Consider the following 22,964-nt stretch of genomic DNA (forward strand, 5'->3'; position numbering starts at 1 on the left):
TCATATAGGCGCTGGTTCTAGTCTTGGCTGCTCCTTTTCCAATCCAGCTCTCTGCTGTGGCCTGGGAAAGCAGTGGAAGATGGCCCAAGTCCCTGGGCCCCTGCACCCACATGGGAGACCTGGAAGAAGCTCCTGGCTCCTGGCTTCTGGCTCCTGATTGGCGCAGCTCCGGCTGTTGTGACTATCTGAGGAGTGAACCAGTGGATGGAAGATCTTTCTCTCTGTCTCTACCTCTCTCTGTAACTCTGCCTTTCAAATAAATAAAGATAAATCTTTTTTAAAAATTAGTGGAATTATTGAAGACTATATAGGGAAAACTTAATATAGTAGATGAAGACATGAGGAAATTTTGGAAAAAAAAGAAAGCAAATGAAAAGGTTAGAACTGTAAAACATCATCTTGAATTTTAAAAATTGTTGAATAGAGAGAGAATTTCTATATGCTGATAGCAAACTTGTCTGAAAAATAAATCAAGAGAATAATCCATTTTATAATAGCCACCAGGTGGGGTGGGGGAACAACCTGAAGAACAAATTTACCCAAGGAAGTGAAAAATCTCTATAATAAAACCTATAAAACATTGACAAGGGAACTGAATAGGTCTCAAATAAATGGGAAGATGTCCATGTTCATGGAGTGGGAGAATTAATACTCTTAAAACATCTGTTTATCCAAAGTGATCTACAGATTCAAAAGTCCAATGTCATTCATCACAGAATAGAATAAACCATTCTAAAGTTCATATAATGTTGCTGTGGATTCGTTCTGAGAGGAGGAGCGCGGTGAGGGCAAGAGGCGTGGAGTCACCACACAGACCCCGGGGAGCCGGGTGAAAGTGGGCCAGAGGGGAGCAGCCAGCAGACTCATTTATTTCAGTTGGTACAGCAGCTTATATAGCCAAAACAGCCAATCTGGTCAAGGGGCGGTCTATGCCCCAACCAATCCCAGTCTGTTGCCAGGTAGGCTCTGTTGCCAGGTGGGTTCTGAAGCCATTCCTGAGTAACTGAGGCTGGCTTGCCAGCGGCCATCTTGACATGGCCTTCTCATTCCACCACAGTATGAAACCACAAAAGACCTGAACAGACAAAGCAAACTGAGCACAAAGAACCAAACTGGAGATGCAATATAACCTGACTTCAAAAGTACAAAGCTACAGTAAAAGGTAAGGTGTTGGCATAACAGCGGACACACGGGCCGATGGAAACAGCTCAGGAATAAACCCATGCAGATGCTCACAGCCAACTGATTTTTGACAAAAATACTAGGAGTACACACTGGGAAAGGACGGTCCCACTAATGAATGGTTCCAGGAGACTGGATATACACGCACAGAGGGATGAAACCAGACACCTCATCTCACCACACAAAAAAAATCAACTCAGAGTGGACTAAAGACGTGAATGTAACGCCTGGAATGATGAACTGACAGGAGAAACCATGGAGGAAATGGGTCAGGACATTAGCCTGGGTAAAGAATTGTTGGCTATAATCCCAAAAGCACAGGCAACAGAAGCCAAAAACTGACCAATGGATCACATCAAACTAAAAAGCGTCCACGCAGCAAGGGCTCAGCAGGGCTAAGAGACGACCTCCAGAATGGGAGAAAATATCTGTAGACGACACATCTGACTAGGGGTTAATACCCAGAATCCGTAACTTAAACAACTCAAGAGCAATCACACACGAGCCAACTTGAACATCAGCTGCAGACGGGCAGAGGGGCAGAGGGGCGGGCCAGTGAAGTGGCACTCGCATGCCTCCATCTCCTACCAGACTGCTGGCTTCAGTCCGGCCGTTCCACTTCCAACCAGCACCCTGGGAGGCAGCGACAGCAGCTTGCATACTTGGGTCCCCGCCACCTACATGGGAGACCTGGATTGAGCTCCAGGCTCTCGCCTTCAACCCGGCCCAGCCCTGGCTGTTGCAGGCGTTTGGGGAGTGAGCCAGTGGATAGAAGCACACTGTGTGCCTGTCTGTCTGTCTACCTTTCAAATAAAATGAAATGAACTCTTTAAAACTGGCTAAAGTCCTGAGCAGACATCTCTCCACAGAAAACACAAATGGTCAACAGACGTATGAAGAAAGCTCCCCACCACTAAGCATCAGAAAATGCAAGTCAAAGCCACGGCGAGACATCAGTCAGAACGGCTCTTACCAAAAAGAGAAAGAATAACAAACGCTGGGGCAGACGTGGAGAAATGGGGACTTCTACATGCAATCGCTGGGCATGTAAATGAGTGCAGCTGTGATGGAAAATGGGGGTTCCTTACACGACTACAAAGAGAACTCCCCGACGTGCGGCAGTCCCACCACTGCACACGCACCCAACGGAACGGAGATGGGGAGGTTGAAGAGACACCTGCATGCCTATGTTTCCAGCAGCGTATTCACGACGGCCAGCACACGGAATCCGCCTAAACGGACACAGTCGACATGACAGCAGATTCAGGCCTGGAAAGGGTGGACGCCTCCCATTTGCCACAGCAGGGGTGGACCTGGAAGGCGTCGTGCGAAGTGAGAGAAGCCAGACACAGGACAGGTGCTCCATGATCTCGCTTGCGGGTGAAACCTGAACACGCTGATTTCACAGAAGTGGAGAGCGGACGAATGGTGGCCAGAGTGTGGGGAGAGCAGGAGGGCGGGGGAGGGGAGACACGGGCCAGCGGGCACTGTGCTGCCCACCAGACCACTGCACTGCCCTGGGCTACAGGGACAAGCCCCGGTGTTCTGTGCACAACAGAGTGAACGCGGTTAACCATCACTCACTGTGAGAGGGGAGAATTCTGAATGTCCTCGCCAGACACAAATGCTAAAACACCACATCGAACCCCAGTTACGGCATCAGAAATAGACTGGAAAGAAGTTTTCTTGATGAAATTAAAGGAGGAGCAGACTAGCTGATACAGAGGAGAGCTGTGAACCCGATGGCAGATTAACAGAAAATTGTCAACTGGAACAGAATGAGACAACCAACTTCATACACAGAGCACCCCAGAACCTGCGAACGCTAGTCCTGGGCCTGACACGTGTGTTACTGCAGTGCTGGGAGACGGAGGGAGGGAGAGGGAGGAGGGAGGAGAAACGGGGAAAATGTGCCGGAGAAAAGGGGAAAATATTGGTCAAATACAAGTCAAGTAGCACCGCAAACTGTACGCAGAACGCAAACCACACTTGGCCCATCACAGGCAAACTGAGAAACGCCAGAGACACAGAAAGCCCTAAGCAGCCAGGACAAAGAGACGCAGCCCATCCGGAGGAGCCCCGACTGGAAGGGTGGCTGCCCCCGCCCCCGTCAGGTGCCTCACAAGATAACGCGGTGACCCTCGCATTCCCACCCTTCGAAGCAAGAGTGGAATCCAATGTCCTCGCCAACTAAAAGCTGCCATGGCCGCTCGCTAGCCGGTCCGCGTAACCGGGGCAGGTAAAGGCGCTCCTTCAGGCCGAAGGGACGTGGTGGAAAACTCCAACTCTACAGAGATGACTGACAGCACTGGAAATATCATACGTGTGGATAAATAAATATAAACCACTTTTTAGATAAAAATAATGATCACATACCATGGGTTTTATATCACGTGTAGAAATAAAAATCTATGACAACACAGAACTAAAAGTGCCGTGGAATGGTACTACTGCAAGTTTCTTTCATCACAAACGTAATAGTCACAACGTAATAGTCCAATATATGCTGTTTAAATCAACAAATGAGAAACTGAGTGTGACTCTATAAATAGTAGTCACGTAGAATTCAGAACAAGTATCATATCCAGGGATAAAGAAGACTTCATAATTACAAAAGGGTCGGTTCACCAAGAAGACACAAATTAGACAAATTAGACAACGATAGGTAAAGGACACACATCGTAATCTCTGTCATCACCGCTTTAGAAATACGGAGATTTACTCAAAAAGCCATTAGTCAAGACAGTCTCAAAAAATACCAAGAAAGAAAAAAGAAGAGCAAAGAACAGAAGGAACAGAAAACAAACAGAATTAAGCCCAACCACATATAGTAATTGTATTAGATATCAATGAGCTAAACATTCCAATTAAATGACAGTTTTTCAGGAAAAGGAAAACTCAAATATATGCTGTTTATTTATTTATTTATTTATTTGACAGGCAGAGTGGACAGTGAGAGAGAGAGAGACAGAGAGAAAGGTCTTCCTTTTGCCGTTGGTACACCCTCCAATGGCCGCCGCCTGCGCGCTGGGGCCGGCACACTGCGCTGATCCGATGGCAGGAGCCAGGTGCTTCTCCTGGTCTCCCATGGGGTGCAGGGCCCAAGCACTTGGGCCATCCTCCACTGCACTCTTGGGCCACAGCAGAGAGCTGGCCTGGAAGAGGGGCAACCGGGACAGAATCCGGCGCCCCGATCGGGACTAGAACCCAGTGTGCCAGCACTGCAAGGCGGAGGATTAGCCTAGTGAGCCACGGCGCCGGCCTCAAATATATGCTGTTTAAATCAACAAATGAGAAACTGAGTGTGACTCTATAAATAGTAGTCACGTAGAATTCAGAACAAGTATCACATCCAGGGATAAAGAAGACTTCGTAATTACAAAAGGGTCGGTTCACCAAGAAGACACAGCAATCCCGACGTGCATCTATTAACATAATTCAGAGATGCATAAGCAACACCACGTTGCAGAGAAAAACGCACGAGTGTCTATGGACACGTTAACATTCCTTTCAGTACTTCGCCTTCTAAATGGCAGAAAAATTAGCAAGCATAAAGGCCGCCCGAACAAACCCTACAAGACATGTAGTGAACCCTGCACCAGCAGCTCTAGAATGTTCCCTTCCGGCGTGCACGGCTTGCTGCCCGGGCGGAGCACACTGTGTGCATCCCAGTGCATTCCAGAAGGCTGAAGATACACAGAGCCGGGAGAGGAAGCCTGAGACAGAGGAGAGGTGGGTGCAGTCCAGGCGCACTCCTGTTCCAGTCCCTCAGAGGCGTGGCATCGAGATGGTAGGGGGAGGTTTGAGCACAGGGACACACACGGGAGGAGGAAGGGAAGGGGAGGTGGGCAACGTGAAGTCGGGGATGGCTCTCAGGGGTTCGCCTGTGGGAGTGGGCGCTGGCGCAGCGGTGAAGACGCCCACTTCCCAACCGAAGTGCCCGGACTCCCGACCCAGCTCTGCCTTTCACTCCAGCCTCCTGCCTCCTGCTTGTGCACACCTGGAAACAGCAGGTGATGGCTCAAGTGGTGGAGTCGCTGCCCCACCCCCACAGGAGGCCTGCCGCGTCCTCTGCTCCCAGCTCCAGCCCTGGCCAGCCCTGGCTGTGACGGGCATTTGGGGAGTGAACCAGCACATAAAGGCTTTCTCTCTCTCTCTCTCTCTCCCTCTCTCTCTCTCTCTGTGTGTGTGTGTGTGTGTGTGCATCTATACCTCTCAGATAATCTTTAAAAGAAGTTTATAAAAAAAAAACGATGAGCTGGAGCAAGTATGGTTATAAATCTTTCAGAACTTGTGGGTTTGAAACAGATGCTACTTTCAAGTCATCTCAAAGCAGCCTACTGTCAGGAAGCGCTCCTCTACAGACTGTAGGCATAAATGTGTAGCAGAATCCAACGCAACATCTGCATTAATTACAAACAGACGAATGCATCCAGAAAGATGGAAAACGGGGGCATCGCCCAGAGGGTAACCCAGAGGCCCAAGCCTGGAGCAGACCAAATCTGGGTCCAGAGCCTGACCGAGCGTCTTGTTTCCTGGCTAAGGAAGCCAGGTCATCACTGTGGTGTTGCCTCTTTCCCTACCCATCACATCACGAAAACTAAAAGGATCTGTAAGATACAAGCTCTGAACGAGCCATCAGCCTGGTTCAAGACCACGAAGCCTCTGAGTGATCCGAAACATCTGTCGTTTTCTGGACCAAACAGCGCCAGCGCAAATCACTTTCAAATGCAAATCCAAAGCCAGCCCCACTCCGGTTCACACAGGAGAGGAGTGTTCCACTAAGCTCCTCGGATTCCTCCCCAGGACAGATGCAGTAATTCCACGCTGGGGAGGCGGGGCAAGACCCTGCGTTGGAACTTACTAAACACGACACGTGGTGACTTTCCTATTGTGTTTGAAAAGTGTGTTTCCAACAATCTCAGGGGACCAAGGGAACAACCAAGAGTTGTCTGGCACGGTTTTGTTGGGAACTGCCTAGCACTGGGAACTTACAGGCATTTCCCATGGGGTCGAGGGACTAGAAGATCGGCACAGCACCTGTGGGTGCATCTGTGTTGATACGGACGTCAGTGCACAGTGACAAAGAGAAGGCGTGCATACGTACAAGCACACCCGACAGGATGTGGGTTTTTACAGGTCTTCCCGACCACCCAGCTGCAGCCTGCATCATTCCAAAGGCAAAACCTGGCTACATCACCCCCACAAGGCTTCCTTCTTATTGTCTCCTGCTCTCCCAACACAGCCAGCTCCACGTGTGTGCAACCTACGCAGCCCAGCAGAGCTGGGCGCCCCTCAGTCCCGCGCTAAGTCTCCAGCTGGGCCCCTGCTAAGTCTGCACTCTGCTGTTGCTGCTGTCTTTCCGCTTTGAGATTCTGCTTGGCAAGGGGGCTACCACAGAGCATGCGCACCAGCCAGGCACCTGCGCGAGCAGAGGTTCCTGTCCGCCACTCGTCCTTCAGCTGGAGGGAAGCCAGAGTCTGTGGAACCATGACCTGCAGGAGCTCAGCAGGACCCAAAGAGAGCTCAGGGTGTGTCCACACCGAGTGAGGGGAGACGCCCGGGAGCTCGGGGTGTGTCCACACTGAGTGAGGGGGGACGCCCGGGAGCTCGGGGTGAGTCCACACTGAGTGAGGGGGGATGCCCGGGAGCTCGGGGTGCGTCCACACTGAGGGGGGAAGCACTGGGGGCAGAGGCCCTTGCTCGGCGGCTTCCTAGGAGAACGGAGATGAGGATGCGTCTCCTGCCGCAGGGGCTGGAAGCGAGCCCGAGGACGTGGGAGCACCTTCCTCTTCTGATGGACAGGCAGCGCCCCCCACCCGACCTCGCTCAGCAGGTGTGTGCCACCAGGTGCAGAGCAGGCCTCCTCTGTGGCACTGGACAGCTGCTCCCTCCCCTGCTCGCTCATCGACCATGCCAGTGTGTCCCCATTCTCCAGAGCAAGAAACTGAGGCTCAGGGGCGTGAAGCGGTTGGCCCAAGGTATCACAGCCAACACACAGAAAAAGCAGCATTTGAACCCGCACCTGTGAAACCCCAACGCCTGTGCCTTTAACCTCTATGCCGTGATCTTCACTCGTGAAATTTAATAAGCCTTTTCAGTAACCGCTATGCCAGACTATGGAAGTGTCTTACATCTATTGATTCATTTATCCCTCTCAACAAGTTCTGCAGTGAATGACACTTAACTGTAGATAAGGAGACCGAGGCTCAGAGGAGTGGAGAAATCTACACGGGATCACCCAGCTTCTAAGTGGCTGAGCTGGTTAGCATTGGACCAGGCTGTCTGGCTCAGGCTCTGTGCCCTTCACCCCTGTGCTATGCAGGGGCACGCCCACTGCAAGAACCCACCTGGGTCTGGACAGGAGCCCCAGGGCATCCCAGATACGCAGCCATGGCCTGGCTCGAGGCTGGAGGTGGAGGGCGGTGGAGAGAGAAAGAGCGACAGCAAAAACACCCAGAGCTGCAGCTCAGGGGTTGGGAAGAGAGCGTGGTGCTCATGAGCCAGGCACCTGCTGCTACAAAGCCAGGCACACGCTACACAGATGGCCTCGTGACCCCACCTGCAGCCCTACCGATGGCTCGGTCACTTTCAGCCCCTCTCGGGACACATCCATGGAGCAAGTCACAAACTGAGAGTCTCCAAAAGGCCAGCGATATCACTGGTGGCCGTGGTGAAGAATAGAGCACTGTGTACTTGGATCTGCGCACACACACACGGGAATTAAGTGATGGATCTGTCAGCCAGCAAAAACCTTTATGCACTAAGTACTGTTTTTCTGCACCCATTTGCCTTTATTTCATCTCCCTATTTATAGACGTCTCGATCCATTTACAACTGAACACAGAAATAAAAAGTTCCCTTGTGCACAGTTCTATTAAACTCACAGCAGTCAAGTTAGAGAAAAGTATTACACAGAAGTCCAGGTGGCACCTGGCGTGGTGAAAATAACTCTGCCAGCACCGGCACTGAGGTGCAGCAGGTAAAGCCGCCACCTGTGGTGCTGGCATCCCTAGGGCGCCGGTTCGAGTCCTGGCTGTTCCACTTCTGATCCAGCTCTCTGCTGTGGTCTGGGAAAGCAGTGGAAGATGGCCCAAGTCCTTGGGTCCCTACACCCACGTGGGAGACCTGGAAGAAGCTCCTGGCTCCTGGATCCTGATCGGTGCAGCTCCGGCCATCGCAGCCATTTGGGGAGTGAACCAGCAGATGGAAGACCTCTCTCTCTCTCTCTCTCTGTCTCTGTCTCTGTCTCTGTCTCTTTGAAACTCTGCCTTTCAAATAAATAACTAAATCTTTTTTTTTTTTTTTTTTGACAGGCAGAGTGGACAGTGAGAGAGAGAGACAGAGAGAAAGGTCTTCCTTTGCCGTTGGTTCACCCTCCAATGGCCGCCGCGGCCGGCGCGCTGCGGCCGGCGCACCGCGCTGATCCGATGGCAGGAGCCAGGAGCCAGGTGCTTTTCCTGGTCTCCCATGGGGTGCAGGGCCCAAGCACCTGGGCCATCCTCCACTGCACTCCCTGGCCACAGCAGAGGGCTGGCCTGGAAGAGGGGCAACCGGGACAGAATCCGGCGCCCCGACCGGGACTAGAACCCGGTGTGCCGGCGCCGCAAGGCGGAGGATTAGCCTAGTGAGCCGCGGCGCCGGCCATAAATAACTAAATCTTAAAAAAGAATAATTCTGCGGGTGGAGGCAATGACTGGGGTTCTACTCTACAGAAAGGAACGGGCCCAAGCTCCAGAGCTTTCCCCCCGAGACAACTCAGTTAACCCCCTGGGGACCCGGGAGCCCCAGCCGTCAGGGCAGCAAGGGAGCCACCGCTCCTCCCCGACACGCGTTCTGAAGATCGTTATGACAGCACGGAAAATGCCTGGCCCATCACCGGTGTGGGAACACTCACCCCACCGCCAGGTCCCCCTGACACTGCGCATCCTGTGCCCTGGGCTGGCCCCTCCCTCCCACCAGAGTGAATGCTGCAAGCAGAGTTGGAGGGGAAGCTGTGGGGAGCCTAACGCAGCTGTGGCTTGTAGACCCCAGGAGCATGGCCGGCGGCTGTGACCATGACCCCGCTGTGCTTGCACTGTGCACACCGGGTTACCCACCACCCAGCCACCATTGGTCCCTCCTGGAAGGAAAGTCAGACTTTCTTTGGACTTGGCGAATGCTATTTGGGAGCCCCCTTGGACTTCGGGTTCCCACAGTAGGTGCTCATTAATAATAGCCTTGTTTGTCCTCTCCCCAGACTATCGCCTCGGGCACTGGGAAGGACCCTGTCGCTTCTCCACGGCTACACGGCTACTGTTCTTGGTTCTTCTCTGACAAGCACTCAGGGACAGCAGCTGCAATGACAGACTCCTTATAAAGCAAGAGGATGCCCCCTAGAGCCCGCAGGAGCCACCCACCTGCTGCTATGGCTGGGCTAGGGGTTGGGGTGTCCCCCGAAGGCTCCTGTGTGGAAGGTTTAATCTCCAAAGACTTGTTACTGTGTTACTTGTTACTGTGTTATTATTGTGTGTTACTATGTTACATATTACTGTGTTACTATTCTGAAATAAAAGATTAAAACTAAACAGGCAAATTTCCTGAGCTGTGAAAAAGCTCAGGGCTTATAAACGTGTCCCTCCAAAGGGGTCTACCTATTAGCTCAAAGCCAAAGAGCAGTTCCTCCTCATGTGCAACAACACACTTGTAGGATTATTTGATGAAATGCATTGCCTTCCAAGGATACTGAAAACACATACGCACACACACACGTGCACACACAAATGCACACACATGCACACACACAAGCATGACACACGCACGCACACACATACACAGACTTCTGCAGTGATATGCAGGGCAGAAATGTGGGGGCCTTTGGAAGGGGGTGAGACTGGTTTTGGGAGGGGCCCACGACCAAGCCACAGACATGCCCCTCTCGCCACGTGCTGCCCCTGTGTCACCTCGGGACTCCGCCATGGCGAATGCCTACACTGGGGGCTGGCAGTGTGGTGAGAGGTTAAGACGCAGGTTCAAGTCCCAGCTCCTCTGCTTTCTACCCAGTTTCTTGCCAATTCACACGAGAAGGCAGCAGGGTTGGCAAGGTGCTGGGGCCCCTGCCACCCACGTGGGAGACCCGGATGGAGTTCCTAGTCCCTGGCTTTTGCCTGGCCCAGCCCTGGCTGTTAAAGCCACTTAGGACATGAACCAGCAGATGGAGGATCTCTCTCTCTCTCTCTCTCTCTCTCTCTCTCTCTCTCTCATTTCTGCATCTCACTGTCACTCTGCCCTTTAAATAAATAAGTCTGAAAAGACAAGACTTTCTGCAGAAGCTGAGCCAGCGGGCTTGCTTGGCCCTGGACTGTGAGCATCAAGCACCACGAGCCAACACAAGCCCCCTCCTTGCTCCCTTCACAGCGGCTGTCTGGGGCGCTGTGTTGCTGGGACGAAAGCTGACAAGCAGGCCTGTCCTCACGGAGCCCACAGACTTGGGAATGCAGTGCCTGTCTCGGGAAGTACCTGCAGGAGTGAACATGGAATAACAAAGGAGCAAAGTGCCAGCGAGCAGTCTTCCATAAAGTCCTGGGGTGGGGGTGGGGGACTTTGAAGAGACTGGAGCCAGGCCAGCGATCAGCTGGAAAAGGACGAGTGGGAGACGACCACGCCAAGCAGACAGGACAGAAAGGACATCTCAGGGAGAGAGGACAGCATATGGTAAGGCCCTGGGGCAGGAGTGTGCATGGAACTTTCCAGAAACCAAAGACTGACCACGTGGCTTAAGAATATAAACAGAGGCCGGCACTGGCACAGCGGGTAATGCCACAGCCTGTAACACCAGCATCCCACATGGCTCCTGGTTCCTGTCCTGGTTGCTCCTCTTCCGATCGGCTCCCTGCTATGGCCTGGGAAAGCAGTGGAAGATGGCCCAAGTCCTTGGGCCCCTGCACCTGCATGGGAGACCGGGAAGAAGCTCCTGGCTCCTGGCTTCGGATTGGCTCAGCTCCAGCCATTGGGCCACTTGGGGAGTGAACCAGCAGATGGGGAGATCCCTCCCTCCCTCCCTCTCTCTCTCTCTCTCTCTCTCTGCCTCTCTGTAACCCAGACTTTCAAATAAATAAACAAATCTTTAAAAAAATAGAAAATGTGTGAGCTTATCCTTTCCCTGCTGGTACCATGGTAGGCGTAGCCAGAACAGAGCGCAGGAGAAACACCGCAAGACCAGAGTGGGAGGAAGGGACCCTCCCGCTTCCAGCGTGCTGTTTTCCACCTGGCTCCCATAAGCATGCAGGGGACACACGGGCCAGCTGCAGCCAGCAGCCTCCAGTGGGTTTCTCTGGCACCCAGGGGGCTGCCTGCTCCTAAGGCAACCGTCCCTTCCCCAAAGAGATCCACGCGATGGCCTTGGTGGACAAGGGGCCGTCTCCCCTCTCCCTCCACCCTCGCAGTAGCTGATTGGCTGGAGGGGCTGCTTCTCTGCCTCCCAGAGTCCTTCTCGCCTCCACTGAGCAGTTCACCTCCTTCCTGGTTGGCAGTTCTGTGAGATACGTTGTGTCTGTCTGAAGCCTGCGCTGGCTTCTGGCTCCCTGACCAAGACAGAGCGAACACGCAGAGGCGACAAGATCAGCCAGGGAGGTGGGAACCGCTTTGGAGGAAGCCAGGAGAGGGTAATGCTTCAGAAGCCAAGGAAGAAATGACAAATCGCGAACAAGGTGGAGGTAGTTTCCCTAAACACAGATGCATAAACCACGAGGCAAGCATCATAAGTACGCCTGCGTGAAAGCAGGGACTCTTATAAAGGCCACAGCCACGGAAGACTTGAGAGAAACCACGGGACAGGAGACAACACCAGCCACACACACCTGACAGAGAAACACCAGAAACGCGCGAAGAACCTCAGCTAAGAGGGATGTGGACAAATCTCTCACGAGTGATTTTGAAACTGAGTGCATATTGCCACGATAAGATCTGGGATACATCTGAATAAATAAAACACATCACAAAAATTAAGTTCACCAGGGTGGGTACTGGGCACAGTGCATCCCGTATCAGAGTGCCATGGTGTGAGAGTCCTGGTTCCACTCCCGACTCCAGCTTCCTGCCAAGGCGCACCCTGGGAGGCAGCAGGTGGGAACTCAAGTACCAGGTCCCTGCCACCCATGTGGGAGACCCAGCTGCAGTTCTGGGATCCTGGCGTCAGTCTGGCCCAGCCCTGAACTACTGGATTGCACTGGTCAGTCTAGCGCTCACTCGCTCGCTCTCTCTTTCAAATAGTACATATGTGTATAATGTCCACATACATAGCGAATGTGGCAGAATGTTAAAATTTGTTATATTTTAATACAAAAAAAACAATAAACAAAAAAGTGAGACAGCACGGTGGGGGGGGGGGGGGCGGGGCAGGGGCCCGTCCAGGGAGCACCCCCGGGGCTGGACACGCTGTTTCTCCAGCAGGGCGGGGAGTTCACGGATGCGTTCAAGTTTTTGTGTCCAAGAAAGAAATGCCTCAGAGGTCATCTGTGGCTTTCAAGAAGAAAGAGGTCCCGACAACCCTCTCGGAGCGCTCCCGCTGGAAGGCGGGGTCCCTACCTGGCGCCGGAGGACAGCGAGGAGCCGAGTGAGCACCGTTCTCCCGTGAGGGCGGCTGCACAGGCGAGGGGCGATGGGCAGGAGACCCGAGGTGGCCCAGGGATCCGCGGCCGTGGGAGGAGCGGGCCTGGGCCCCGTGGCCGCTCTTGCTGCTGGGGGGATTATGGAGCTCCCGGGGAAGGGGACCTGGCAGGGAGGAGGAGGAGGGGCCCGGAGAGGCAGCCTGGCTGTCCCTGAGGACACCAAGAGGCGACAGCCCAACAAGGCTGAAATCGATTCAGGACAGCCGGCGCCACACCGCAAACCATCCCAGCCTCCGGGAGCACCAAGACGAGAGGCGACTCCGGGCACCTGTCGCTTAACTGCCAAAGAGCAGAGGGAGACCTGCAGGGGGAAGAGCCCCCACCTGCCACCTGGCATCCCATAGGGGCACTGGTTCGAGTCCCGGCTGCTCCACTTCCCAGCCAGCTCCCTGAGGGTGCACCAGGGAAAGCAGCAGAAGATGGCCCAAGGGCCTGGGCCCCTGCATCCACACGGGAGACCTGGAAGAAGCTCCTGGCTCCTGGCTTCAGTCCAGCCCAGCCCTGGCCTATGTAGTCATTTGGGGAATGAACTAGTGGATCTAAGATTCTCTCTCTCTCTCTCTCCCTGCCTCCCTGTCCCCCTCCCTCTTTGTGTGTGTGTGTGTGTGTGTGTGTCTAATTCTGCCTTTCAAATAAATAAATCTTTAAAAAAAACTGAGGAAATGCAGTATCATTCAATGCCCCCACTTACCTCTATCCTACTTCCTGTATAATGTCCAGCACATAATAAAAACAACAAGGAAAGTAAGAAGACAACAACAGATAATAGAAATGGACCCACAGGGCTTCCAAATGCTGCAGTAACAAACGTGTCTCCTAAATGAATTTGATTCCCATGTCTAAGAAACTAAAAGGCAGGTTTTAATAATTTCATCAGGGGTTGAAAGCCATCAAGGAAAACCAAATGGTAATTCTAGCACTAAAAATACAATGAGTACACGCCAGAGCACAGTCGAGGTACATAACAGAAAAAGACCAGAAGGGATCGACAAAGGAAAAGATCAGAGGAAATATTCAGTCTGAAAACCAAGAATGTCAAAGGGGCAAAAACATGCAGCAATACTGCCAGCGTCTCTCGGGCAACTTCAGCGCAGCAGGAAGAGAAAAACATCACAGCAACTTGGAAAAACAAAATAAAAGTCCCCCAAACCAAGCAAAGCCACTGAGCTGCAGTCACACGAAATGGCCCTGACATCACACACACCCTGGGACATCACGGTTAAGATCCTCAGAATTAAGTGTGACGTCTTAAAAACAACAGGGCACAAAGAGCATGCAAGTTTAAAAGGAGTAGGAACAGTACTGACAGCTGTCTTCCCATCAGAAATGTTGGAAGCCAAAAGACAAAATGTTGAAGGAAAAACTCCTGACCCAGAACTTGATAACCATCAAGACAGCCATTCACAGTCTAAAGAGATACACAGTCAGAAAGACAGAAAGTGAGAAAGTTTGTCACCAGAAGAAATGGTAAATGAAGCATTTTGGACAAAGGAAAATAAATCCAGTGGAAACCTGTAAGTGAAATAAGGAAGAAATAAGTGAGTAAAAGTGATCAACAATCTAGACTATTTCAAAATCAAGGAAAGGAACAGTACATTAAACCAAAAGATATACATGTCAAAGAAAGAATAAAAATGAGAGCACTAATCAGTGAATCAAAAGGAAAACAAAGAAAGCTTAAATCCAAAGCTATTTTTAAATTTTAAAAAACAGGGGCAGTCACGGTGGTATAGTGGGTAAAGCCACCGCCTGCAGTGCTGGCATCCGCTGTGGGCACCAGTTCAAGTCCTGGCTGCTCCACTTCCGATCCAGCTCTCTGCTATGTCCTGGGAAAGCAGTAGAAGACGGCCCAAGTCCTTGGGCCCCTGCACCCATGTGGGAGTCCTGAAAGAAGCTCCTGGCTCCAGATGGGCGCAGCTCCAGCCATTGTAGCCAATTGGTGAGTGAACCAGGGGATGGAAGACCTCTCTCTCTCTCTCTCTCTCTCTCTCTCTCTCTCTACCTCACCTTCACCTGTGTAACTCTGACTTCCAAGTAAATAAAGAAATCTTTAAAAATAAAATAAAATTTTAAAAAACGATAAGGCAAGCAGGACTCATCAAGAAAAATAAGTGAGAAAGAAAGTATGAATTACCAAAACCAGAATTCAAAAAGGAGCTACCACTACAGACCCTACAGACACTGGGCAGGAGACAGGATAATAGGATACCATTATACCAAACACTTGAAACTTAGTAACAGTCCCTCACAGATGGTTACCAGAGAGCAGCAGAAAGTCAGTCAATTCTGTTAGTAATGTTGATGAGTCCTTGGAACGAAAACCTCATGCAACCTTTTAAAATGAACCCTTTGTCCCTGTTCTCTGGCCAGTGTGTACAGGACTGGGGTTCTTCCTGAGACTTGGAAGAAGTCACCCAGGAAGACATCGGACATGGACCTTTCTGCACAGGAACATTTTACTACAGTTTCAACAGTTACAGAACTAGGAGAAGGCATCTGAAAACGTGGTTAAGATTCCACCTGGGACACCCACATCCCATATCACAGTGCCTGGGTTTGAATCATAGATCCACTCCCCACTCCGGCTTCCCACTAATGCACACAGTGGGAGGCAGCAGGTGATGGTTCAAGTGGTTGGTCCCTGCCACCCATGTGGGAGACTTGGATTGCATTCCTAGCTCCCAGCCTTGACTTGGTGCAATTCTCGCTGTTGCAGGCATTTGGGGAGTGAAGCAGCAGATTCTCTCTCTCTCTCTCTCTCTCTCTCTCTCTCTCTCCCCCTTTCCCTCCCTTTCAAATTACATAAGTAAGCAATTTTACATGATATTTATAGAATCATTCTGATATTTAAATTCTCCTTGTATTATTTTTGGTAAGTTGTAATTTTACAGAAGAGTTATCTGTTTCCAATATACTGGCACAATGTTCATAATATCTTATGAAAAATTTATAAACATAATATTAGCAAATCCCAAGAGTGAAAAGTTGTTTTAACATTTAAAAATAAATCAATGTGATTTTTTCACCTGATCAGAAAAAGGAGAAAAACTGCATATCATCTCAACAAACGCAGAAAAACCATTTGCTTAAATTCAATCCCCACTGATAATAAAAACTCCCAGCTAATCAAGACGGACGGGACATCTCCAACGTGACAGCAAATGGAATACTTCATTATAAAACACTGGATGCTCTTGCTTGAGGCAGGGCTGGTGTCAGTGGGTACATCATCAGGACAGACTGGATCTCGCTATGCTAACGAATGATCCCACATCTCAGGGTTTGGCTTAAAATGGCAGAGTCCATCCACCTCACCCATGCCACACACCCCCTGCCAGGCTGGCTGCTGGTGACTATGGATCCTGATCCGTGTTGTTCTCCCTCAAGGAACCAGGATGAAATAGTTTTCACCTTCTGGATTACTGTGGTTGTCCTGAGACACAGACAGGAAGTGACAGCCACCAGCTCTTAAGTCCTTCCCACAACATGCAACACTCGTCACCTCTCCCCACGTTGACCAGAGCTAGTCACATGGATGGCCCCACATAACTCCAAAGGGACAGGCAAGCATGGAGTGTTTCAAAAACCTTGTGGAGGGGAGGGCATTTGGCATGGCAGTGAAGACACCACTGGGGACGCCCACAGCCCGTAGCAGATTGATTGGGTTTGAGTCCTAGCTCCTACTCCAGCTTCCCGCTAATGTGCACCCTGGGAGGCAGGAGGTGACGCCTCCAGCAGTTGGGTTCCTGCCACCCACGTGGAAGACCTGGATTAATTTCCAGGCTCTTGGCTTCAGTCTGGCCCAGCCCCAGCTAGGGCATGCATTCGGGGAGTGAACCAACAGGCGGAAGATCTCTCTCTCGTTCTATTTCCCTTTCAAATAAATAAAAATAAATATAATTTTTAGAACGCGTAGGAAATGGAGTTAAACAATAAGTTTTGGTGTAGAAATCCAAGCACAGTTACTTCCTACTACTCATTTTCCATGAACTTTTTGAAGTACCTTCTTATAATTTTTTTAAGATGTATTTATTTATTTGAAAGGCAGAGTTACACAGAGAGAGAAGGAGAGGCAGAGAGAGAGAAAGGTCTTCCATCCGCTGGTTCACTCATCAATTGCCCATAATGGCCGGAGCTGCGCCGATCTGAAGCCAGGAGCTTCCTCTGGGTCTTCCCATGTGGGTGCAGTGACCCAAGGACTTGGGCCATCTTCTACTGCTTTCCCAGGCCACAGAGAGAGCTGGATTGGAAGTGGGGCAGCTGGGTCTTGAACCAACGACCATGTGGGATGCTGGCACCACAGGCGGCAGTTTAACCCGCTACACCACAGCGTTGACCCCCCTATAATTTTTTTATGAGCAGAAAGGGGAACAGGATTACATCAGTGGACAGCAGCAATGTCCCACAGGGAGAGACTGAGACATTTAAACAAAGGTATTTCAGAAAGTTCACAGAAAGATGAATTTATCTTGGTACCAAAAAATTAAGGGGATGGCATTTAACTCTGCTTGAGACACTCACACCCCACATCAGAGTGCTGGCTCAAGTCCCGGCTCTGCTCCTGATGCCAGCTTCCTGCTAACGCATACCCTGGGAGGCACTGGGCTAGGGCTCAAGTGTCCTGGCCCCTGCCACCCACTCAGGGGATGCAGACCAAGTGCTGGACACCTGGCTTCTGTGGCAGGCATTTGGGGAGTGAATCAGTGGATACAGGGTGGTGTTCTCTCCCTCTCTCTCTCTCTCTCTCTGCCTTTTCAATAAAATGAAAATAAGTAAAATGTTCTGAAAGCTGAAACCCATGCAGAGTTTTTTCACTCTGTGTATTTTCCATAAACTTCATCGATACCTCCCCTCCTATCACAGCACCACAGATGGGAGTACTTCCTGCTGACGACCACGGGCCCCAGGCATTGAATGAAGACACCACCAGGTCCCCAGCACCAACAACTGAGAGGAGAGACAGCGGCAACAGCACTGGCCTGCGTGTTTCCTGGGCCGGCTCTGGCTAAGAGACCGACCTGGGCCTGACCTGGGCTTCTCTCCCTGGGGAGTTCGGCGCACTGGGTCTCCTCTGGGACAGCCGTCTGTGCTCACTAGTGCTGGACCAGTGCGCTGGGATCCTCAACACCCTTTGCAGAAGCCTCTCCCCATCCCTGTCTGCGACTGCTCCACACCCTGAAACTTACAGAAATGTGTATCTGTTCCTTCCAATTCTCCAAGGAAAATGCCTAAGCTCGCTGCTAGCTTATGCTGTTTGATCTCCTAAAATACTGATCCTTTTTGTCTCTCAAGGCATTTAAACCCTTCCTTTGAGACTCACCATAAATCCTGCCTCCATCCCACCACCCTCCCCACCGCTCTGCTGTCCCACACGGCAGGAATTTGTCTTATGCAGAGAGCACTGCTTTCTCTCTCAATGAGAAGATAACTGACACCCCAGTACTGATAGGCAAGAGTCCGACAGATGTCAATCATCACACGGCACCACTCACGAGTCCCCACCTCTTAGTGGGAGAGGGGTTCTCCTTCTGACCCAGTGCTGGGTCTGTGCTGCAGACCCACTGTCTACCCCAGCAAGAGTCAGGGTCAAGGTCAGGGTCAGGGTCAAAGTCATTGTGATCTCAAATCCAAGGCGGTGGCAATAAATCCGAATCTTTTACTTCTCTGGTAATAAATCCAAAAATCTCTGGGGCCGGCGCCGTGGCACAGTGAGGTGAGCTGCCACCTCTGACGTGAGCATCCCATGGGCGCCACTTCTGACCCAGCTCCAAGCTGCACCTGGGAAGGCAGCAGAGGATGGCCCAAGTGCTTGGGTCCTGCACCCAAGATGGAGTTCAGGGATCCTGGTTCAGCCTGGACCAACCCCGGCCACTGCAGCTGCTGGAAGATCTCTCTCTCTCTCTCTCTCTCTCTCTCTCTCTGGTTTTCAAGTAAATAAATCTTTTCTTTAAAAAAAAAGGTGAAATATTTTCTCCGCAGCTTCAGAACCCAAGGGAAAGCAAGCAATCGGCCCGTGTAACTGAGAGCTTTCGTCTTCAAGAAACAGCTGCCAGATGTCCTTGTGTGCACTGCTCCAGGCCTTGCCGATACCAAGGTGGACAAGAATTCACTGCTGCCCACGAGGAGGCCACTGCCCAGTGCGGAAGAGGCACGTGGACCCGCACGCCGCAGGGCGATGAGCCCCATCCCAGAGCACGCTCCCCGCGGCCACGACGGGACGACGGGAGCTGGAGTGGGCGGCTTCTGTTGCTGCCTGCCCAGCGCCCACCTGCCCTTCTTCCGTCAGCCTGCGATACTCCTTGAGAAAAGTCCTCACGTCCACGCTGGGTCCTAACGCCTCCAATGGCACTAACACGGCTGCCTGCCTCCGGGACCGGCCGTGTAGGAGCCTCCTGTCTCCCCGGCCACAGTCACCGGTTCCAGAACAGCCCGAGGCCACGTCAGAACCAACGCTGCAACAGACGTGGACAGGACCAGCTTGCTTCCATCCTGGGACCCGTGCCGCGGTGAGCCTGCGAGCGCGACAGGCCCGAGGTCACCGCCTGCCTGAGACAAAGGCAGAGAGGAAGCAGAGATCCCTGATGGCCCAGAAACCCGAGGCGGACTCACTCATTCATTCACTCATTCATTCGTTCCCTCTGCAAAAATCCACGGGCCATCCATTGTGTTCCAAGTGTCACTTTAGGCCCTGGGATACAGCAGTGCACCAGTCACACAAAGCCCCTACTTTGCAGGTGCCTGCAACTGAGCGGACGGAGCTAGACAACAGTGCAGGAAACAGGCACCGTAGCACAAGGGGGGTGAGGGCTACCATAGAGGAACATGGAGCAAGCAGGGCAGCTGAGCGTGCGGCTTCACGCAGGGTGGACAGGAAGCTGGACAGACCTGGGGCCGTGGGGCTGGGGCCGTGGGCCAGGCCCTCAGGCAGGAGGTGCAGGTGGCAGGGCTGAGGTGTGAGGGTGCTGGGAGTGCCTGGGGAACAGCAGGGAGGCAGGTGCACTGGGAGTGAAGGAGAGATGACAGGCATCTCTAAGGACTTGGCTCGCTCTCTCTCTCTCTCTCTCTCTCTGGCACAGGGTCAGGCAGAGAGAGTGGGAGGGTGTGGGGGACCCCTCGGCCTGCTGTGCTTTTGGACAGGGTCACTCTGGCTGTCGCGTGGAGGTGATGCTGTAGGGAATAAGGGCCAATGCAGGGCGAGCAGCCAAGGAGGCGGCTGTCGTAATAACCTGAGCAAGAGTTGTGACCGCAGCCTGCAGCAGCACCGTGGGGGTGGAGGCGGCGAGAAGTGGCCAGAGCCAGTGAATTCCCTCAGCAGCGCTGCAGCTGGGCCAGGCGAGGCTAAGGGGCCAGCCACAGCCCAACACTGCCGTCGGACACACCAGGAAGGCGGAGGACGGTGCCAGCTGATTGCCCTCACTTACCTCCTGTTCCTGCGAGCAGCTGTGGCCATGTGCACCTGATAAGTTAAACGTCCACGGTGAGACCGGAGGCGGCCACGGCACAGTTATGCCATGGCCAACTGTCAGCTGTGGTTTCGCATCCCCGTGCTGAAAATCCACCCTTGTCCCAGATAGGTGAGGGTCTACATCTATGCCCACCTGACAGCTGTGGCACAGGAGAGCGTGTGTGTCCATGACACCAGGGCACTCCCCTGTCACCGACAACCTTTAGAGCAAGCCCATACGTCACTGGGCCCTTTGAGGCTGGCCTGGCATTCCAGGGCCATCTCCTGTGCCTTCCAGCTCCCCATGCCCCCCTCGTGTGCCAAAACAAGCCAGGCTCACTCCCACCATCTGCCCTGGCGTACGCCATCCCCCCCTTGTCCTGGAGAACGCCGGCCATTTCTGCCAGACTCGGGTCTTAAGACAGTGTGTGCTCGCCACTCCCCCCCTCTTGGAGTTAGGGCCCCTCCACTGGCCCAAGTACAAGGATGCACAGAGAAAGGATGCCAGGAAACGTTGGAGCTAAATGAGTGGCTGCATGGTTTTACTTGCACAGACAAACGGGTGAGAAAAACGCTGGCAAAATTTACCAGGTTAATGTTTCACGGGGCTGGAGAGCCCAGCCTCGCGTTTGCACGCACACTGAAACAGGTCGTTAACCTCAGCGCGAGCTGCCCTCGGGAGAAGGCGTCACGACAGGAATGCCAACGCTGGCCACGCCGCAGCTCACGAGTTTGCCAACAAAGAACTCTAAAGTGCGTTTTCTGGGAGAAAGGATAAAGACCATTCTCCACAGGATACTCGTAAATTTCCTCTGCAAATCAGAGAAGGAAAGGGGGGAACAAAGGGGGAGAGAGAGAGAGAGAGAGAGAGAGAGAGCAAGAGCAAGAGAGAGAAACATGATGACCTGTGACCCCGGCTAGAACCCCACCGCTCCTGGTGGTGGTGGGCGGTGCCCAACTCCTAGGGGAACACCCAAGGGCCTTGGCTACCCCACGGCCCACCTCTCCTGCCCCCAGCTCGGGCTCCCCACCTGTGAGTGCTAAGGACCAAAAGGAGCTGAGCCCTCGACCCAAATCCTGGCGCTGTCCCCTCACAGCCTCGTACACCAAGTCATCCAGGGCCACCGGATTTGGACTTCGTGCAGGAAACGGCGGTGTTGGCCAGACCCCCCACGTACTCACTCACCGGCTGCACTCATGACCCCTCGAAGGGGGCATCCCCATAGCATCCACCGTCCTGGGGGCTCTGGAACCCGGTATCTGCACGCAAGCCTGTGCCCAACCCGCAGTGACAGCACAGCCGGCAAAGCTCACCATCCAGTCTCTCACCGCTCTGCCTCTGAGAAGCTGGGCCCAGGGCAGGTCCTCACCTTCCAAGTGTGGAATGGGGACACAGCAGCACCCACCCCATGGGTGTCCGGAGGGCGGGGTGAACGCTCCTGGGACGGCGCCTGGCGCAGACGGAGGCTCAGGGCGTCTCGGCTCTACTTGGGGCGCAGCAGGAAGCCGGGTTTGGGGAGAGGGCTGGTAACAGGCAGCCCACACCATGCCCACAGCTCGGGGCGCTTGGGGCTACCAGGTACTGCCCATGCGGCTTAGCAGCGGTTAAACCACAAGCAGCCCTGGAGGCTGTGCGGGGAGGAAACCGCTTTCAGAGAGGTGAAGGGGCACACAGCGCTGGGGATGGAGTCCCGCTGGGGGCGGCGAGACCTCCCGCTCCGGAGCCCATGCGCGGCTGGGCAGCCTCATCCACCCCCGCATCCACGTCGCCTGGGCAAAACGCCCTCCTCGGACTTGGCCAACTTTCCCGAGGCCGTCCCGGGACAGCCACAAGCGCGGCGCGCACCCAGCCCGTGCACAACCGCGACCGCGCGGAGGGCCCTCGCGCGCGCACACGCGGCGCCCTGGGCGCACCCCGCCCACCCCGGCCGGCTCCGGCACCCCCTGCCCCGGCGCCTCAGGCCCCCCTCGCCCGCCGCGTCAGCTCCCGCCCTGGCCACACCTGCGGGCAGGCTTCGGGGGCCGCCGCCCCGGGGCACCCGAGACGCCGAGTTGCCCGGGAGCAGCCGGCAGGGGATGGCGCCGGGCTTGCGGGGCCGACGCCCGCGAGGGCCGGGCAGTGGCGGGCTCCGGGCGCGCTCTTACCTTCCTCATTCTCGTCAAACACCGGGGGCCTGTGGGAGTGGTTCCCGCCCATATTCCGCCGCCGCTGCCGCCGCTACATGCCCGGCCGCGGGCTGCGCGGTGCGCGGTGCGTGGCGAGCGCCCAGCCCAGCTCGTGCAGCCGCGAGCCGAGCCCGTGGGGGCCGAGCGCCGCGCCCCCTCCTCCCGGCTGCCGCCGCCGCCGCGCCTCGTGCTCGTGCCCGCCCGGGAGAGAGCCCCGCGCTCCCCGTGCCGGGACTACCGCGCCGCGCTCCTCGCTGGCTGCAGCTGGCGGGAGACGGGAGGCGGCGCGGGCGGAGGAGGAGGAGGCGGCGCGGGCGGAGGAGGAGGAGGAGGAGGAGGAGGAGGAGGAGGAGGAGGAGGAGGAGGAGGAGGAGGAGGAGGAGCGAACCGAGCTAGCGCGGCCCAGGGGGGGCGGCCTGGAGGAGGGGGCGTGGGCCGCCGCCCAGCCGAGAGCACCGAGCCGAGCGCGGGGCCGGCCCCGGGGAGGAGCCACCCAGGCGTCGGCCGGCCGGCCGGCACCATCC

At 53.9% G+C, this 22,964-nt stretch overlaps 1 protein-coding gene across 1 annotated transcript in view; it reads right to left on the minus strand.

The window, feature by feature from the left end:
• STK32B (serine/threonine kinase 32B) overlaps positions 1-22,719 on the minus strand; it is a 257,275-nt gene extending 234,556 nt beyond the window's left edge. Inside the window, exon 1 of the mRNA XM_051829718.3 lies at positions 22,420-22,719. Coding sequence (XP_051685678.3) covers positions 22,420-22,471 — 52 coding nt within the window. The 5' untranslated portion in view covers positions 22,472-22,719. The remainder of the gene's footprint in view (positions 1-22,419) is intronic.
• Positions 22,720-22,964: the final 245 nt, after the last annotated feature.

Source organism: Oryctolagus cuniculus, chromosome 2 (genome assembly GCF_051225735.1).
Source record: "Oryctolagus cuniculus isolate XC-2025 breed Fujian yellow rabbit chromosome 2, ASM5122573v1, whole genome shotgun sequence".
In the NCBI taxonomy this organism is placed as follows: Eukaryota; Metazoa; Chordata; class Mammalia; order Lagomorpha; family Leporidae; genus Oryctolagus; species Oryctolagus cuniculus.